Consider the following 18,110-nt stretch of genomic DNA (forward strand, 5'->3'; position numbering starts at 1 on the left):
TTTCCATTGGTTTTCCAACAACTGCTTGGTACTTAATTAGGAAAAAAAAAAAGAAAAAAAAGCCTTCTTAAATTTTCATACTCATGGAGAAATTAATTCCAGCATCCTATCAATTCAATGAAATGTGAAGTGACACATTGTACACACTAAGAGCAAATTTAATTTTAATTTTATTTGATTTTGATATGTGTTCTGTTTATACATTTGAGAAATACTTTGTTATGATAAGGAAGAAGTAAGTCTTACAGTCTAGAATGACAATGATGTCACAAAAATGTATAATAGAAAATTGTACAAAATTATGTAGTAATAATTAAACTAGTAGTGCATCTGAAATACCAGGAGCAGTTTTACAGTGCTACACCATTATAGACCATAACTTAAATTATTATGCTAATATATATTGTTCAACTGAATATTAGAATTTGAGTTACAAAGTCAAACAATGGAAACTCCAGACTGGAATAACAACATGGAATATAGGTTGCTACTGATCACATAGAGAAGGTGTTGAGTTACAGACAGGCACAATGAAAAGGACTGTTAAAAAAGTTAAGCTTTTGGGTAAAGCCCTTCTTCCAAAGTAGAAAAGATGTACACATTCATACTTGCACAACTCAAACCCACGTGGCCACTGTTTCCAGGCACTGTGGTCCAACTGCTGCAGCATCTGATGTAAGCAACAATCTACTGGTGTGTGTGATGGGGGTAAGGAGGAGGCATGAGATGGGAAGGGGTAGGAATAGTAGGTTAGGGGTGGGGAAAGACACTGTCCTGCTTTTAAGAGCGTGCAGGGATGTGGTGGGAACAGTATAGGCTGTCAGGTGCAGTGTCAAGGAAACAAAGAGGGGAGAGGAAAGAAGTAGAGAAGAGGAAAAGAGTAGTGGGTGCATTGGCAGAATAGACCTGCATGTAGTGCTGGAAACAGAACAGAGAGGGGATAGGTAAGTAAACGACAGGAACTAATCAAGGTTGAGGCCAGGAGGGTTACGGGAACACAAGATATGTTTTAAGAAGAGTTCTCACCTGCGCAATTCAGAAAATCTGGTGTTGGTAGGAGATAGTGCAGGCTTTGAAGCGGTCATTAAAGTGAAGCACATTATGTTAGGTGACATGTTCAGCAATTATGTGGTCCAGCTGTCTCTTTACTACAGTTTGGCAGTGGCCATTCATCCAGACAGGCAGCTTGTAGGTTGTTACCCTGCATAGAAAGCAGCACGGTGCTTGCAGCTTAGTTTGGAGACAACATGGCTGCTTACAGAGATGGCCCTACCTTTGATGGGGTGGGAGATGCCTGAGCAGGACTAGAGTAGGTGTTTTAGTGGGAGGATGTATGAGACAGGCCGTCCATTTAGGTCTGTTGTAGGGCTATGATCCATGAGACAAGGGTGTGGGAGTGCCACACCCACTACCACCTATTCCAGTCCTGTCACAGGCATTTCAACAACATGTACCCTGGCCGACAGATTGGAGAACGTGATCTACCTGCAGGGCCCACCCGGTCATCAGACCTAATCCTGTAGATTTATATCCATGGGGGCACATGAAACAAGTCGTGTGAACAGCCCGTCCCATAAAAGCAGATGCTGGAACAATGTTTTCATGCTGCCTTTGATGGCATTTGATGATAGTCTGGCACTTTAAAACATGTGCATCAGTCACTGTTGCATCATGTTTGTGCATCATAGGAGCCATTGGAGGCCATTACTGACATTTTGTGTAATGGTCATCTCAGCAGAACATGTCATGTATTGTATTGTACTGTACAGGCATGATGAATTAATAAATGCCCTTTAACATAGACACCATGCATATTCAGCTATATGTCCATATTACCTTTTTTGCTACTTACCCTCTCAGGGATTGTTACGTGCAATTTGTTCCTATTTAGAAAAATCATTTGCATTGTGCAAAGCCGACAGATACCAGCAGAGTTCTCTTCCAAAAATCATTTATTCATCCACTCTGCCATCTCTGTGTTTCTGGAAATGTCAGAATGTGATAGAAGGAACATAAACAAATTTAATCGAAATATGATCATACAGTGCCAGAGTATGAGTCAGGAACTACTAAATTTCTGTGTTCAAACACTGTGAAACTGTTCCTTTAAAATTGTGAAATTCAAATGGACAATAGCATATCAACACAAATAATCAATATTGTGTCACTATAATAAGTTGGTACATAAAATTTTCTTGTGCTTCAGGATTTTATTCAGATGTATTTAAGTGAATATGAATTCCCTAACTGTAAAAATCAGTTTTGTGCTGGGTGTAAAGAATAAAGGAAAAGCAGATTCAGAATATGTTTCATTAAATAAACCACAGCTATGAGTCATATAGAAAAATACAGGTTGTAACTATCTTACTCAGAAGTTTGTCTGTCTCTGTAAGTGGGAGTGGATAGATATAATCAATACTAGTAATGAGTAATTATTGTATTGGCATGTACTGATGTATGCATAAAAGTCTAGCCTTGATTTGTATTCCCACTTTTGAATAAATTGTTTCATCTCAGACTTATCATGTAAAAACATCTACCATCAAATCATACCATAATGTTCTTATCCACTGCAACATAATATGTACATATGACACAAAAAATGATTCAGAGAACAAATAAGGAAATAAATAAGAAATATGAAAGTTAATGTTCCCCTAAGATTCATATCAATTTTTCTTCCAGACTTAATCCATAAAAATTGAAATGTATTGCCAATGTAAGGAAACTCAGCTGAATGTAAACACCCAGTTTGTAAGATATTGTCTTCTCTGGAGAAAAAGAAAGTCATGTTATCTCCAAACTACCAGAAAAGAAATACCCTACTTGACACAGTCATATCATATGCACTAATGACATTAAGTTATGTCCCAACATAAAATTATCTAGAACAAAAACATTAGATGCAAGAGTCTCCATTTTAAAGCAAGTGTTTAATAATAATACAATATGTTCATTCATTGTGTTATAGTTTTCACAGAATGCTTGCATTAATAATTGTTTTAGGTGAGATATATTGGACAGATACTGCAGAAGATGTAATCCAAAAAGCTACCCTTGATGGAAGACGAATTGAGACCGTTATATATGATGGTCTGGAGACAGCAGATGGCATAGTCATTGATTCAACGGGAAGGAAGGTAAATAGTTAATTTGCAAAGCATTCTGGTAATTCACATGACTATTCTTTTTTTCAGGTTATTAAGGCATCCAATTTTTGGGTTGTTGTTGATTCTTTTACTTTTGGGGTATTTCAGAATGTGATGAAATGTTCTAAATTTGTCATCCCAAGATGTAATTTAATGCAAGACTGATACTTGTTACTAAAATAAATTATGCCTGGTTAAGTAAGAGGCATATCTCAAAAAGTAATCAACTTCCTAGAAAAGGTCACAAAAGATATGGATCAAATATTTATTCCACTCATTTTTCTACATAGTTCCCATAACTCTGCTTGCAGTATTGATATCATGAAACATGGTTTTTGTAAGTGACTGTTTGAAAAGTTCTGATCTGATAGTTCTCAGTCATCAAGATAGTGGAGATGGCAGCATGTGGATGTGTAGTGCCACATCAGTTTATAACCTAATTGATTCTGAATTGCATCTTTCAGTTTCAAAAGTGTAGGGAAATCTGATCATATACTCACTGGAGAACAGAATGATTCAGCAGTGTTTTGTAAGACTGAGGTTTTATTACATGATATACTAATGCAAGAGATATAAACAACAATACATGAGAACAAGATGGAGCCGACTAATGTCCTACCAAAGAGCTTAGGCTAAAGCTGCAGAGACTATTCATGTTGTAACTGTTGATAGTCGCCATAAATATATGTTAAATGATGGAAATCTACAATGCAATAACAATTATGTGAAATGGAATACATTGCTAATCACCACATCGAAGATGTGTTGAGCAGCACACAGCCACATTTAAAAGTAGACTGTGCTACGAGATGGATTCCTTATTCAAATGTAGAAAACCAAACAGACACACACACACACACACACACACACACACACACACACACACATTCATATATGCCTAACTCTCACATACATGGCCACTGACTAAAATTTTCTCAGTTAATATACAGTGTCAAGAATAAAATCCCAAGCTTGTGATGACTTCCCCACCATTAGAGGGCAAAGTCTGCCTATTATGAAACTGACCAATTTCCCACCTTTATGGCAAAAGGATGGCATCTGATGGATGACCTGCAGCACCACCTCTCATATCAAGTGATTTCTGCAGCTTCTTTAATCACATAATCCCAATAGTTTGAAGCATGAGCCAGAAGCGTGATATGAGTATGTTCAAACATAATATTTAGTTCACTAGACTGTGCTCTGCCACTATTGATTTGTCAGATTTCTTGTGCTTAAGGTGAAATCAAACAATGAAAAGTCCAGGTTGGAAAAATCAACAATATTACAAAGAGGACAGATTGCTACTAACCATACAGATGAAACATTGAGTTGCAGACATGCACAACAAACAACTAAAAGACTGTTACACATTGAGTTTTTGACCTGAAAGAAAACACACCCACATTCACAAGCACACCTCATGCATACATGGCCACTATCTCCTGCTACTCGAGACAGAATACTGAGGGGACATCATTTGTAGCCAAACATTACACAGAGGAAGAATTCATATAGTTGATCACCTGATATGATTGGTGGTACTGCAAGTGACACCCCACAGTGAGCAAAAATGTAATCTGTGGATACAGGGGGTGTCAGCTCAGCATTCTGGTTGGAAAACACAGAGATAGCAGTCATGTGTGCGTGAGGTGTCCTTGCTTGCATGAATGTGTGTGTGTTTCCTTTCTGAAGGAGGCTTTGACCTAAAAACCAATGCCTAACAGTCTTTTTGTTGTACCTGTCTGCAACTCAATGTGTCATCTTTATGGTGAGTAGAAATCTATACTTTTCACAATATTTGAGACAAGTCTTGCACTGCTGCAAGTCAGCCACAAATTAAATGTGTGTCATGTGTGTGTGCTGGCAACTTATTTCATCATGGCTATTCTTCTTACCCTCATTTACACAAGAAACAGTGGCATAAAGGGAACAAGAACATTTATTATGAGGAATTGATACATTTATGACCTATTTTCCGGCCAGACACCAAGAGAGTAACTGACTACAATATAAGTCACAGAATTTCACCATGGCACTCTTAGCAGCATGGAATAAGTCTGCAGGCACCGCTCCACACAGCTAACATGCAAACCACTCTGACTGACCCTGGTGATCAGCTGATTGAGCCCGCTGTATACACGATCTGTACTGGTTTGTCACACCAGCCCCTTGTGGAGAAGTGGAATGTTGTCGGCACCCAACAGCCTCAACACTGCCCAGAATCACAAGGGAAAGTGGATGTGCCGGCCTGACCACATCTGGCATGGCATCTGTGGCTCAAGTGGGCTGGAAGGCTGCTGGGTGGTCATACTGGATGGGGTAAGCAGGTGGTCAGGTAGAGGTGTCTCGGAGGCATCCTCAAATAAAAAATAAGGTTTGACTCGATCAATAAATACTGTGCTGCACTTATTATTGAGCAGGATGTCTAAGATCTTGTCAGTGCATGAGAGGATGTGGTGGGGTCTGGTGTAAGACAGCATGAGGTCTGGTTGCACACCATCCCAATGGAGCATCACATGGGAGCTGTCTGTCAATTCCTTGTACACGAAGGAGATACACGTGCCATGGTGTGATTCTGGTTGAGGTCGCAATTGTTTGGTGTGGTCCTTGAGTTGTGCTATAAAATCTGATTGCTGAAACACATCCCCTGACAGAGAACTTGACTTCATAAATTCTCCTGGTAGCCATAGTGCTCTCTGTAAACAAGCTCCACAGGTGACACATCGAGATCCAGTTTGTTTACTGATCGTAAGCCGAACCACACAAGAGGCAAAGCCATGGTCACTTAACATTATAACACATTAGTGCTGCTTTGAGTGATCAGTGCCACCTCTCTACCATACCATTGCTCACAGGATGATAGCCAGTGGTTGGATGGTCGTAGTCACTGCAGAATTTGCTAATCTGTGCAAAGAGCTTGGACTCAAATTAGTGTCCCCCTGTCCATCGCACCAATTCACATGGCCCACTGAGATAAGAATGCTGTCACCAGAGTCTCGGTGGAAGTACTTTTTTGGAAATTGCCTCTACCCAGTGTGTGAATCAGTCCATGATTGTCAGCAAGTAATGTTGTCTGTCTGATACCAACAAAGGTCCCATGACATCCACATGGATGTGGGTGAACCTTCCGGTAGTGTCTGGAAAGTCACCAATGGGTGCATGAACATGCCAATTGACTTTACTGTGTTGGAAAGCAATGCATGTGTGCATCCATTGTCAGCAATCATTTTGAAGTCCTGGCCAAGTGTACCCCAAGATGACAAGCTTCACAAACCCTCTGACTCTGGGGTGGCAGAGGTTGTGAAGAGCATGAAGGATGTGTTTATGCAAGCTCATTGGTACATAAGAGTGGTTCTCTGCCCATTGAAGTGTCACAGTGTAGCTGAAAATTGGTGCGTGGTGCATGAACAAGTTCAGGTTGCAGTCCAGACTGGGTATTGTGCAGCATGTTGCATAGTTCATCATCTGTTTGCTGTCCATCACGTAAGTGAGTAAAATCAATTTTCTCAGTGACTGCGCTAATGCGAGACAAGCAGTCTACTACTACACTGTTGAGGCTGCAGATGTAAATTGGAAGTAAATTGTGCAATGTACTCCAGTGATTCAGTTTTCTGGGAGAACAGTTTTACTGTTTTGCCGGTATGTGAATGTGGGTGGCTTTTGGTCAGTGAATATAGTGAATGTTCTTGCCTCTAGTTGGGCAAGAAAGTATTTGACTGCTGCTAGATAGCAGCATATTCACTTCATCGCTGTTGCAGTGGCGTTAACTTAGGATTAGATTAGATTAGATTCAGTTTTCGTTCCACAGACCCAAGAAATGAGATGATTCTTGTGGGTGTGGAACATGTCAGAAAAGGAAGTGAGAGGTTGCCAGTTCCCATTGACATATTGTTGCAGTGCCACTCTGATTGCTTTCTGACTGGCATTGACTAAAAGTGCCTGAGGGGCATCCATTTCAGTTGTACAAGTAGCGCAGCTTCAGTGAGGGTCTTTTGTACCATTTAAAATGCGTTTGTCATTGTTGGAGTCCACTGTAACAATGCTTTATCTTTTGCATTAGGACCGGCCAGCACAGCTGTGAGTGGTTCCTGCAAAGTAGCAGTGTACGATGGGTGGAATCTGTAGAAATTCAACATGCCAAGAACCTGCACAGCTATTTTGCTGTCACTGGATGAGGAATATTTAACACAGCCTCTACTTTATCGGGGAATGGATGCCACTCTTCCACAGAAACGCGATGGCCCAAAAAGTCACTCCTGGTCATCTGAATGCCATACATTCTGAAGCACTCAAAGACCTCAGTCAAGTGTTGGCGTTGCAATTCCGGAGTGTCGGGGTAGATGAGAATGTCTTTAAGGTATGCAAAACACTGTGGCATGCCCCTTAGGACAGAATCAATAAACCTTTGCCATGTTTGGGCTGCATTATGGAGGCCAAAGGTTATAAATAGCCTCTCAGATAGACCAAAAGCTGTGATTATCACTGTCTTTGGCACATCTTCCTCTGCTACCGGAATCTGTATGTAAGCTTTGGCACAGTCAGTGAAACTAAATACTTGCTTTCCACTCAGAACATGATTATGACCTTTGAGTTGCAGATTTGGGTATCAGTCAGGAATGTTTCAAGCACTCAGGGCACAATAATTGCCACATGATCTCCATGCAACTTTCTTCTTAGGGTCGAGAACCAGCAGGGATGACCTAGATGGACATGTAAGGCCTTTTTTGCGAGCATAGCATGAAACTCAGATTTGGTGATAGCATATCTGTCTGGAGCCAAGTGTTTAGCTCTGCATGAAACCAAAGGGCCAGCTGTGGTATTGTGAGTACAATAAACTGGTCGAGCTGTCTGGCATACTTGTCTGCCATCATCTGGATGAGTTTGACATCAGAGCTGACCATGTGGCATTGGTAACTAGTCACTGATAACCCAGTGATTGCATCTCAGAGACAGGAATTGGCGACATTGGGCAGCAGGTGATTGTGGGCAAGCAGGTCCTCAACGATAATTGGTTCCACGATGTCTATTCCAATGAGTTTCCAGACTATCCTGCAGTGTAGCTCCAGATCTAATTCCATGTACTGTGTACCCCAAGTCAGAATGTCTGAAATGTTGGCCGTTGACAGCTTGAAGGTGGTGACCGGGCGATATTTGTGTGCCCTGTCCCTTGGCAGAATACTCAGATTGAAGCCGGTGCATGTCAAAAGGTAGGCACAGGTAGGCACACCAACTTCTGCTTGCCATTTGGTATTTCTGTACTCACAAGTTAAAATACATATATGGGCTTGATCTCTTAAATGTATGTCATCCATTGGCATGTTATCCTAATGTAGGATATTGCTTGCAGAGCAGCTCCGTGATCGCCTTCAGTAATTGTCCTTAGTACCACATTCAGTGAGCAGCTTGCTCATTTGTTTTGTCAAGGCTTCAACATAGTTACATAAGCCATCATTCAGTTGTTGCTCCAGTGCCGTTACCTTCCGGGATAGTCTGTCGTAACTGGGTCGCATATCTACTGAGGTATTGCCATACATTACCACATTACTGCCAAGTTGAAGTCAGAGGCAGGCATGATAGCATCTTGGATACCGTCAGCTAGGGTAGCTGTGTCATCCAAGGGGCATATCTGTCTGTGTCACTGTGTCACTGTGTACCAGCTGTCTGCTGCTCCACAGGGTATACAACAATATGTCAGAAACTGTATTTGCACCCACTTTCCATCGCAGGTTGCATAATTACTGTGAATGCTTTTTATCGCCAATGTCTTCATGCATAAGTACTTGGCATACTCTTTCCTCTTGTAAAGCAGAAACATGACATATGTGCTGACCTCCGGTGGGGAAGTAATAATGTCTTGGAGTTACACTGCAAATTGGTGTTCCAATTGGCTCTCTATGAGTGCAAAATCTGTGGAATCTGCATTCACTCCAGAGCATTGGAAGTTTGCATCCACTTGCATGAACCATAAGGTGGGATTCATTGGCCAGAAGGGCAGAAGTCACATCGTGAGTCTCGAAGTGTTACGGGTGTTATCATCCACCACTCTCACACTGCCAGGAAATATTCTTCATTGCTATTGTAATCGTTTGAGCATGATCATGTTGGGGTCACCATTGAGGCAAGTCTTGCACTGCTGCAAGTTGGCCACAAATTAAAAGCATGTTATGTGTCTGAGTTATAAGAAAAAAAAGAGTGCTGGCAACTTATTTCATTTTAGCAATTCTTCTTATTCACATCTACACAAGAAACAGTGATGTAAAGGGAGCAAGAACATTTATCGCGGTGATTTGATACATTTATGACTTATCACCAAGCCCAATAACAAGAGAGAAATTGACCACAGTTTAAATCACCGACCTTCACTGTGATGCTCTTTGCACCATGGAATAAGCACAGAGGCAATGCTCCGCAGCGTATACACGCAGACCTCTCTGACTGAAACTGGTAAATAGCAGATCGCACCCATTGCATACACACTCTGTACTGGTTGCACATATAGAACAGTGGCAAATCCAAGATGGCATAATGACAGTACTATGAAAAGGATAAATTGCTTCTCACCATATAGAGGAGACATTGAGTTGCAACCAGGCACAACAAAAAGACTGCTATACATTTAAGCTATTGGCTAAGATGACATTCTTCTAAAGTAGGAAACATTTCAACAGAAGCACAACTCACACACACATGACCACTGTCTCTGGCCACTGGGTCAGAGAAAGTGGTCATGTATGCGTGAGTTGTGGTAGTGTGAATGTGTGTGTGTTTTCCACTTTAGAAGAAGGCCTTTTGGCTGAAAGCTGGCCACTGAGGCCAGGGGCAGTGGTCATTTGTGTGTAAGTTGTGTTAATATGAACATATGTGTGTTTCCTACTGTAGATTGAGAGTTAAATGTAGAGCAGTTGTTTCATCATGTCTGTCTGCAATTCAGCATATTCTCTATATGGTGGGTAACAATCTGTCTTTTCATAATATTGGTGTACTTAATGTGACATTGATGTTCAATACAGCATAAGTAACAGCCTGTATAGACTGCTCCATGTAATTGCAGCCACACTCACAAAGAATGTCATAAATTTTGGGTACTCTTAGGCCAGAGTTATCATTAACTAGTTGCAACATTTCTTTTTTAATTTTTCCAGATGGCAGAAAGACCTGTCTGACACCTTGCCTGTACCTATTTTGCTCCTTGTTACACCACAGAATGGAACCCATGCTATGTATTGGTCCTCCTAGCATGGTTGAACTGCAGTGTGCTTTGGTGTGCTTGACAGAGTCGACCTACTGTCATGGACTAAATACCCATTCTTAAAGAGAGCAGGGGTCGTCTTCCAAGGCCTGGCCTCAATGTCCCATTCCTGTCCTCCTACCACTAAGGGAAGGAAAGGGGTTCGATAGGATCTAGAGAACTTTATTGGATCATATTTGCTGGTTTATATATATATATATATATATATATATATATATATATATATATATATATATATATATATATATATATATTCCCATGTATTTATTTAGTTTTATATTACATATGTATATTTAATGGGATCCTACTACCACCACCAGAAGCTTCCGAGTCATCTTCACATATAATGAATGTACGGGGGAATCCCTCTAAACCATTTGCTCTGAGGATCAATCGTGTGACGTGAATCATTTGTAAGTGTGCCTTCTAGTACTACCCAATGGGCAGGAGGATCCTTGAATAATGTATCTAAATATTTCAATAGTTGTGTGCAGTACAATGCATGGCGGCGGAATGCCTCATGAGTCATTGTCAGGTGGACCCACAAGTCCAGAGCGTTTTCAGGAGCAGCTTGCAAAATGTAATAAAGCACCATGCCCTTCAGCCAGTTGACAGTGTTCATTCTTGTAGTGGGAAAGTAAGTGAGATCTGGGTGTAGGAGTTTGTCTGGCGTAACAGACTCTGGCTGTCGTCGCAACAAGAGCTCCAGCATATGTAGTACAAGACCCCAAAATCTGCCTGTCACAGCACATCAGGCGGTGCGTATCCAAATCGACAATGGCACAGTGCGGACACAAAGGGTCATCGGTGAGATAGATGGCATGGAGGCGCTGGCATGTGGCTAATTTGCCATTCACCACCACGTACCACAGGGAACAAGCGTACGTGGGCAGGTATGGGGCGTGGACGGCTCCCCACACCCTGGACCAGTGGAACAAAATAAAAAAAATATGGGATATAGTGAAAGAGGAGACTGGTAGAACCAGAAAGGAACAGGAGCAAATAGCATTAAGGGTAGATGACACATTAGTAATTGGTGGACATAGTGTGGCAAATCTATTTAACAAGTACTTTATATCCATTACTGATAGAATGGGATTGTCAGGATCAGTCAATAATGCCCTTGAATATCTGAAACTAGCCTTTACAAATAGCTTCAGGTACATGAATATGTCACTCACTTCACCAAAAGAAATAACTTCCATAATAAAATCTTTAAAAACATAGCATTCTAGTGGTTATGATGAAATATCAACAAAGTTAATTAAGGCATGTTCTTGTGAGTTTAGTACAATTCTAAGTTACTTGTGTGACCAGTCAATTATAATTGGGACATTTCCTGACTGGCTAAAATATGCAGATGTTAAGCCTCTATTCAAGAAAGGGGATAAAGAGATACCATCAAACTACAGACCGATTTCATTTTTGCCAGCATTCTTAAAAATTTTAGAAAAAGTAATGTACAGGCAGCTTCTCAACCATCTGACCACAAATAACATATTATCAAGAACACAGTTTGGATTTCTGAAGGGTTCTGATATCGAGAAGGTTATTTACACCTACAGTGAAAATGTACTTAATTCATTAAGTAACAGATTACAAGCAGCAGGTATTGTCTGCGATTTGTCAAAGGCATTTGATTGTGTGAACCACAACATCCTTTTAAATAAATTAGAATTCTATGGTGTCATGGGCAGTGCTACAAAATGATTCAAGTCATACCTCGCTAACAGGAAACAAAGGGTGTCAATGCAAGGGACTAGTGAATTAAGTCATCAGTCATCATCAGAATGGGAAGAAGTTACATGTGGTGTCCCACAAGGATCCATCTTAGGCCCATTGCTTTTTCTTGAGTACATTAATGATCTGTCATCAGTTACACTGCCAGAAGCAGAGTTTGTTTGGTTTGCAGATGACACAAGTATTGCAATAAATAGTATGTCAAGTGTAGTTCTAGAAAGATCTGCTAATGATATTTTCATGGATATTAATAAATGGTTTAAAGCCAACTCACTGACATTAAACTTGGAAAAGACTCACTATATGCAATTCAGAACCTGTAAGAGGTTTCCACCCAGCATATGCATAAAGTATGAAGAAGAGCAGATAGAAGAGGTTGACAGTCTTAAATTCCTGGGATTACAACTTGATAATAAATTCAGTTGTGAGGAGCACACCACAGAACTGCAGAAATGCCTTAAAAAATCTGTATTTGCAATTCTAGTGTTAGCTGACATAGGTGACATAAAAATGAAAAAGCTTGCATACTTTGCCTACTTTCAATCTGTAATGTCATATGGTATAATATTTTGGGGTAACTCTTCAAGTCTAACAAAAGTTTTCCGAGTCCAAAGGCGTGTAATACGTATTATTTGTGGAGTAAATTCATGAACGTCCTGTAGAAACCTCTTCAAAGAACTGTGTATACTAACTACTGCCTCTCAGTATATTTACTCCTTAATGAAATTTGTCCTACATAATATATCCTTTTTTCCAAGAAACAGCTCAGTTCATACATACAATACCAGAACAAAAACGATCTGCACAAGGACTTAAAAGCACTTACTTTAGTTCAAAAAGGGGCCCACTACTCAGGAACACTCATCTTCAATAATTTGCCAGCAAACATAAAAAATTTAGTTACAAATAAAGATCAGTTTAAAAGGAGCCTGAAAGACTTACTAGTGGCCAACTCCTTCTACTCCATTGACGAATTTTTTAATAGAAACAAATGATGTATTGTATATATTCATACTATTAGTATTGTTATTGCAGCTTAAAAAAAATATTGACATGTTCCACATACACAAGGATCTCCTCAGTACGGATCTATGGAACAAAAAACTAATCTAATCTAATGTAATCATGGTTGGATGTTCTTGTTCGATGTTGTACGGGGTCGTCATGCCTGATTGATGCGGTAGTAATCTCTCGTGCTTGGTGTCCTCGTCGCCGGTAGATCCTTGGTCATGTAACTCTGTTCAACCAGAAAATCACAGATGTGGGCAAGAGACAGAGCAATGTGTCCCACGGCGACTGGTGGACGAAGATCTCGCAGCACGACGATCTGTAGCAGCGTCCCCGTCATCCCAGGCCCCCTGCCAGTGGAGGCCTCGTTAAAGTAGTGTAGCGAACTTTTAATATATGACCTGCACTTACAAATTTTCAGGGTGTTCAGCATAGCTTTCTTCCAAGCTGCATGGTGAAAACAATGCCTATTGAGATATAAATCATATTTGTCTGTTTTTGATACAGAGAATGGCTGACTCATCCATCTGCTTTCTGTTCGATCAGCACATGTAAGAAAGCCAATTTCCTGTCCTTCTCTATCTCTGCTGTAAATCTTATGTGTGAATGTATGTTTTTCAAATATGGTTATTGAACTCTGCAGTGCCTCACTGCCTTGTGGCATGATTAAAAATGTATCATCAGTGTATCTGGAGTAGCATGATGGATGGAGAATAGTGCTGTTAAACACTTGTTCCAAATCCTCCGCAAAAAATTTGACTGCAACTGGTGATAGTGGTAAATCCATGGCTGTTCCATTGGTTATTTCATAATGTGCAAATATATGTGGTCATCTAGGTCTGGGAAAACAATTGTAAAATTTCAGGGGAGAAATGAACAGCCAATGGTTTTATTGTTTGTTCTGCTGACACTTTCATAAAAGTGAGGCCGAGCATGATTTTGCTTGGGCCTGTACTCATGTGATTTACAATCTCTACAAATATTTGAGAGTTTTTAATACGATGCTACAATGGCCAACTGTAGGAGCCAATAACTTATTAAATATTTTGTGAACCTATACTTAGGAGGACATATGGTGCTGATGATGAGTCTCAGTTTTAAGACTTCTTTATGTATTTTATGCAGACTGTACAACTTGGGTGGCCTAGATGCTCATAGTATAATCAGTAAATTTGAGGATAACCGTAGCATTCCCCTGCTCAGCCAGTACGACAACTAACTCTTCATCCTTCTCCAGCAGTTTCAGTTCTTGTTTCTCCACTCTGCTAATATTGGGCTTAAGAGGCTGAAGAAGAGAAATTTGTTAATATCGAGTATAGATTTAAGTGTCAGGAAGTCATTTCTGAAAGCATTTGTATGGAGTGTAGCCATGTATGGAAGTGAAATGTGGACGATAAATAGTTTAGATAAGAAGAGAATAGAAGCTTTTGAAATGTGGTGCTAAAGAAGAATGCTGAAGATTAGATGGGTAGATCACATAACTCATGAGGAGGTATTGAATAGAATTGGGGAGAAGAGAAATTTGTGACACAACTTGACTAGGAGAAGGGATCGGTTGGTAGGACATATTCTGAGGCATCAAGGGATCACCAATTTAATATTGGAGGTATTGAATAGAATTGGGGAGAAGAGAAATTTGTGACACAACTTGACTAGGAGAAGGGATCGGTTGGTAGGACATATTCTGAGGCATCAAGGGATCACCAATTTAATATTGGAGGGCAGCATGGATGGTTAAAATCGTAGAGAGAGACCAAGAGATGAATACACTAAACAGATTCAGAAGGATGTAGGTTTCAGTAGGTACTGGGAGATGAAGAAGCTTGCACAGGATAGAGGAGCAGGGAGGGCTGCATCAAACCAGTCTCTGGACTGAAGACCACAACAACACAAGAGGCTTTGATGACTTTAAAATCTGGCTGGTAGCCACCCTTACCTCATCTGGCATTACCTCATGAAGATTACACACTGCTTGTTGTAATGCACTACTAATTCAGTACTTTCTTCAGAATTGAGATGGTGGCTTCATCAAACTCCTTGTCAGAGAAATTGCTAACCTGGCATTGAACTATAATAGATGCAGCAGTTTCTAACTACAGCCAAGCTCCCTAAGACTAATGTTACAATATTGGAGTAACAAGAACTGAAATTGTAGGGGAAGGATGAGGTATTAGCTGCCTTATTGGCCAACAAGGGGAATGTAACAGTTGCTCACAGTGTTACCAATTATCATAAGATGGTGTGTCTATTATTGCAGAGTAACACAACTGGGTTCTTAAATGAGGTCCCACATTTGCACTTAAAAGAAAGGCAGGAGAGCTACTAAAGAACTCTGGTACCTCTCTGTTGAATTAGTGAAGAATATATGGCCACAAGCACCTAGGCCATCCAGGTTTCATGTTATGCCTATAATACATAAGGAAGGGGTACCACAGAGATCCACAATCAGTGCTATCCATTCTTCTACCTACAGGTTGGCAAAGTATTTAACTAAATTATTGGCACCTGTGCCTATTGTTGACACCATATTAAGAGCCCTCAAATGTTTGTAGAGATAGTAAAGTACGTGAGGATATGCCCAAGTGAAATCTTGGTCTCCCTTTTCATAAATGTGTCAGTAGAAGAAACATTTAATCTATTGGCTGCTAATTTCTCCCTGCTATTTTAAAATTGTTTTGATGCACCTTGATGAAAGCACATTTGTTTGTACAGTGGGAATTAGTATGAATGCTTGATGGAGCAGCATGGTTTCATCATTATCACTGTCCATAGCTAATTTTTTCATGGTGGATGTAGAAAATCAAACACTGAACAGTTCCTCTCCATCCATCCTACTACTTCATACACTACCGCTCATTAATTTCAATACACGCAATAAATGACATCTAGTTCTCTGTAGATAAGGTCTAATACCATGGGTATGGGTGATTAAGCAAAGGAATAGTACAACAGTTGTACACATGTCACGATTTTTGTTTGTGATCATCGAGGTACAATAGTATCCAACAAACAATGTTGTGTACATAAATCTTATGTACCTATCTGATATGTTTGTTTACCTATTGCCGATGGGCACTGCATTTGGTGTACCTATGTTGTTCCCTGTAGTGATGTGATGTCTGCAGCAAATGACAAGCATTGCTACGACACATAACATGTGGTTCCTGCACGTCAGTTCCTTTGTTCCATTGAAGTATACACATGGCTAGTATGGCTCCATGAGTGGAGATATCCATAGAAAAATGTGCTGCAATTGTAGCACTTAGCCGAGCAGGTTTATCTATTCACCAAATTGCGAAACAGTGTAGTGTGTCTACGGGGAGGAGTGCAATACACACTTCACCACCAGAAGACAACATGTAGCAATAATGACATACCATGACCAGGATGACATCATAAAACAACTAAAAGTAATATAAATATATCAGAATTACCAGTAAGAGAAACAGATTCAAAACAGCACCCCAAATCCGTGCAGAACTGGTAGAAATGAACACAACAACAATATCTGATGCAACAGTAACAAGGAGATTGACTGAAGCTGGCTTAAAAGGATGTGTCACAGCAAGAAAACCCATTCTAAGGCTCATAAATAGACAGAAGAGACTTGAATGGGCAATAAAACATTGTAATTGGACATCGGAAGAGTGGATGAAAGTGTTATTCACAGATGAATCAAAGTTCGAGATTTTTGGAACCAGAAGGAGAATATTTGTTCAGTGATTTGTAGGGGAAAGGGTAGCTCAGCTGTGTGTTCTACCTACAATTAAAAACAGTGGAGGTTCTATTATGGTTTGGGGATGTTTTGCCAGAGATAGAGTTGTGAAAATAGAAGGATATATGGATCAGAAGCAGTACCACCACATACTTCAGTATCATGCAGTACGAAGTGGATTGTTCTTAGCAGGGAAAGGGTTCACATTACAACAGGATAATGATCCAAAACATCAGTCAGCATACTATATAACTACATTGCATCAAAGGAAAAACAGAAAGTACTGAATGATATGGTATGGCCGTCCCAAAGCCCCGATTGTAATCCCATTGAAATGGTCTGGGAAGTTAATATATCCAGCAAGGAATATCTCTGGAATATTGTTAAGGATGTGTGGAATCATATAGATTCATGATGCCTACAAAAACTGATTGACCTCTTGCCTTGAGTTTGTGGGGCAGTCATTAAATCCAAAGGAGAATGGTTTATTGAAAGTAAAATATAATGATTGTGGTTGTATTATATTGTGGAAGTTAATATAATATATTTTGTCAGAAATAATGTTTGATTTATGTTGTAAATTTGAAATACCAGGGTGTATTGAAATTAATGAGCAGTAGTGTATATGCTGATGATACATATTTAATCTGGTCACATGGCAGTGAGATGCTGCATCAATTCATTGGCCACATAAATGGTGTACACCCAAACATAAGATTTTTACAGTGATGGAGATAGACAGAGGGTTGGCCTGCGTAGAGATGCTAGTTGAATGGAAAGCAGCTGGACAACTCATCCATTCTGTATATTGAAAACTGGCACTTACAGATCTACAAAGTGTATCTCAACAGGTGTAGTTTCATCATCCAGCTGAGAAGGGAGCTATGCTGATCCCGCACCCTGAACCATCCAAAATACACAGAGTCAGTGCTGTTTTGGACAATGATCGCTTCAGCTCTGAGGCTAATCATCTGATAGTGGTCTTCAGAAAAAATAGGTGTTCAGTCTGTGACATTGTGAGGTGCAGCAATGAGCAAGACAGATAGAGTAGTAAATAGGCAAGGTATCAGACAGGTCTTATGCCCACCCAGGAAAATTAAAGAAGTGGGTGTAGGGCTAAAGGTGAGGCTGAAACCTCTGTAGAGCTGAGGGTTTTGGTGAGAAGGTTAACAACAGTGTTACGCGAATGTTTTGGCTCTGTATTTGATGGAAGATTGGTAGGGAGTTTCAGAGAATGCGGCTAGTT

At 40.2% G+C, this 18,110-nt stretch overlaps 1 protein-coding gene across 1 annotated transcript in view; it reads left to right on the plus strand.

Annotated features, from left to right (window-relative positions):
- LOC126252420 (low-density lipoprotein receptor-related protein 4) overlaps window positions 1-18,110 on the plus strand; it is an 827,262-nt gene that overhangs the window by 726,242 nt on the left and 82,910 nt on the right. The window contains exon 24 of the mRNA XM_049953310.1: window positions 3,007-3,140. Within this exon, the coding sequence (XP_049809267.1) occupies window positions 3,007-3,140 (134 nt within the window). The remainder of the gene's footprint in view (window positions 1-3,006; window positions 3,141-18,110) is intronic.

The sequence above is a fragment of the Schistocerca nitens genome, chromosome 4 (genome assembly GCF_023898315.1).
Source record: "Schistocerca nitens isolate TAMUIC-IGC-003100 chromosome 4, iqSchNite1.1, whole genome shotgun sequence".
In the NCBI taxonomy this organism is placed as follows: Eukaryota; Metazoa; Arthropoda; class Insecta; order Orthoptera; family Acrididae; genus Schistocerca; species Schistocerca nitens.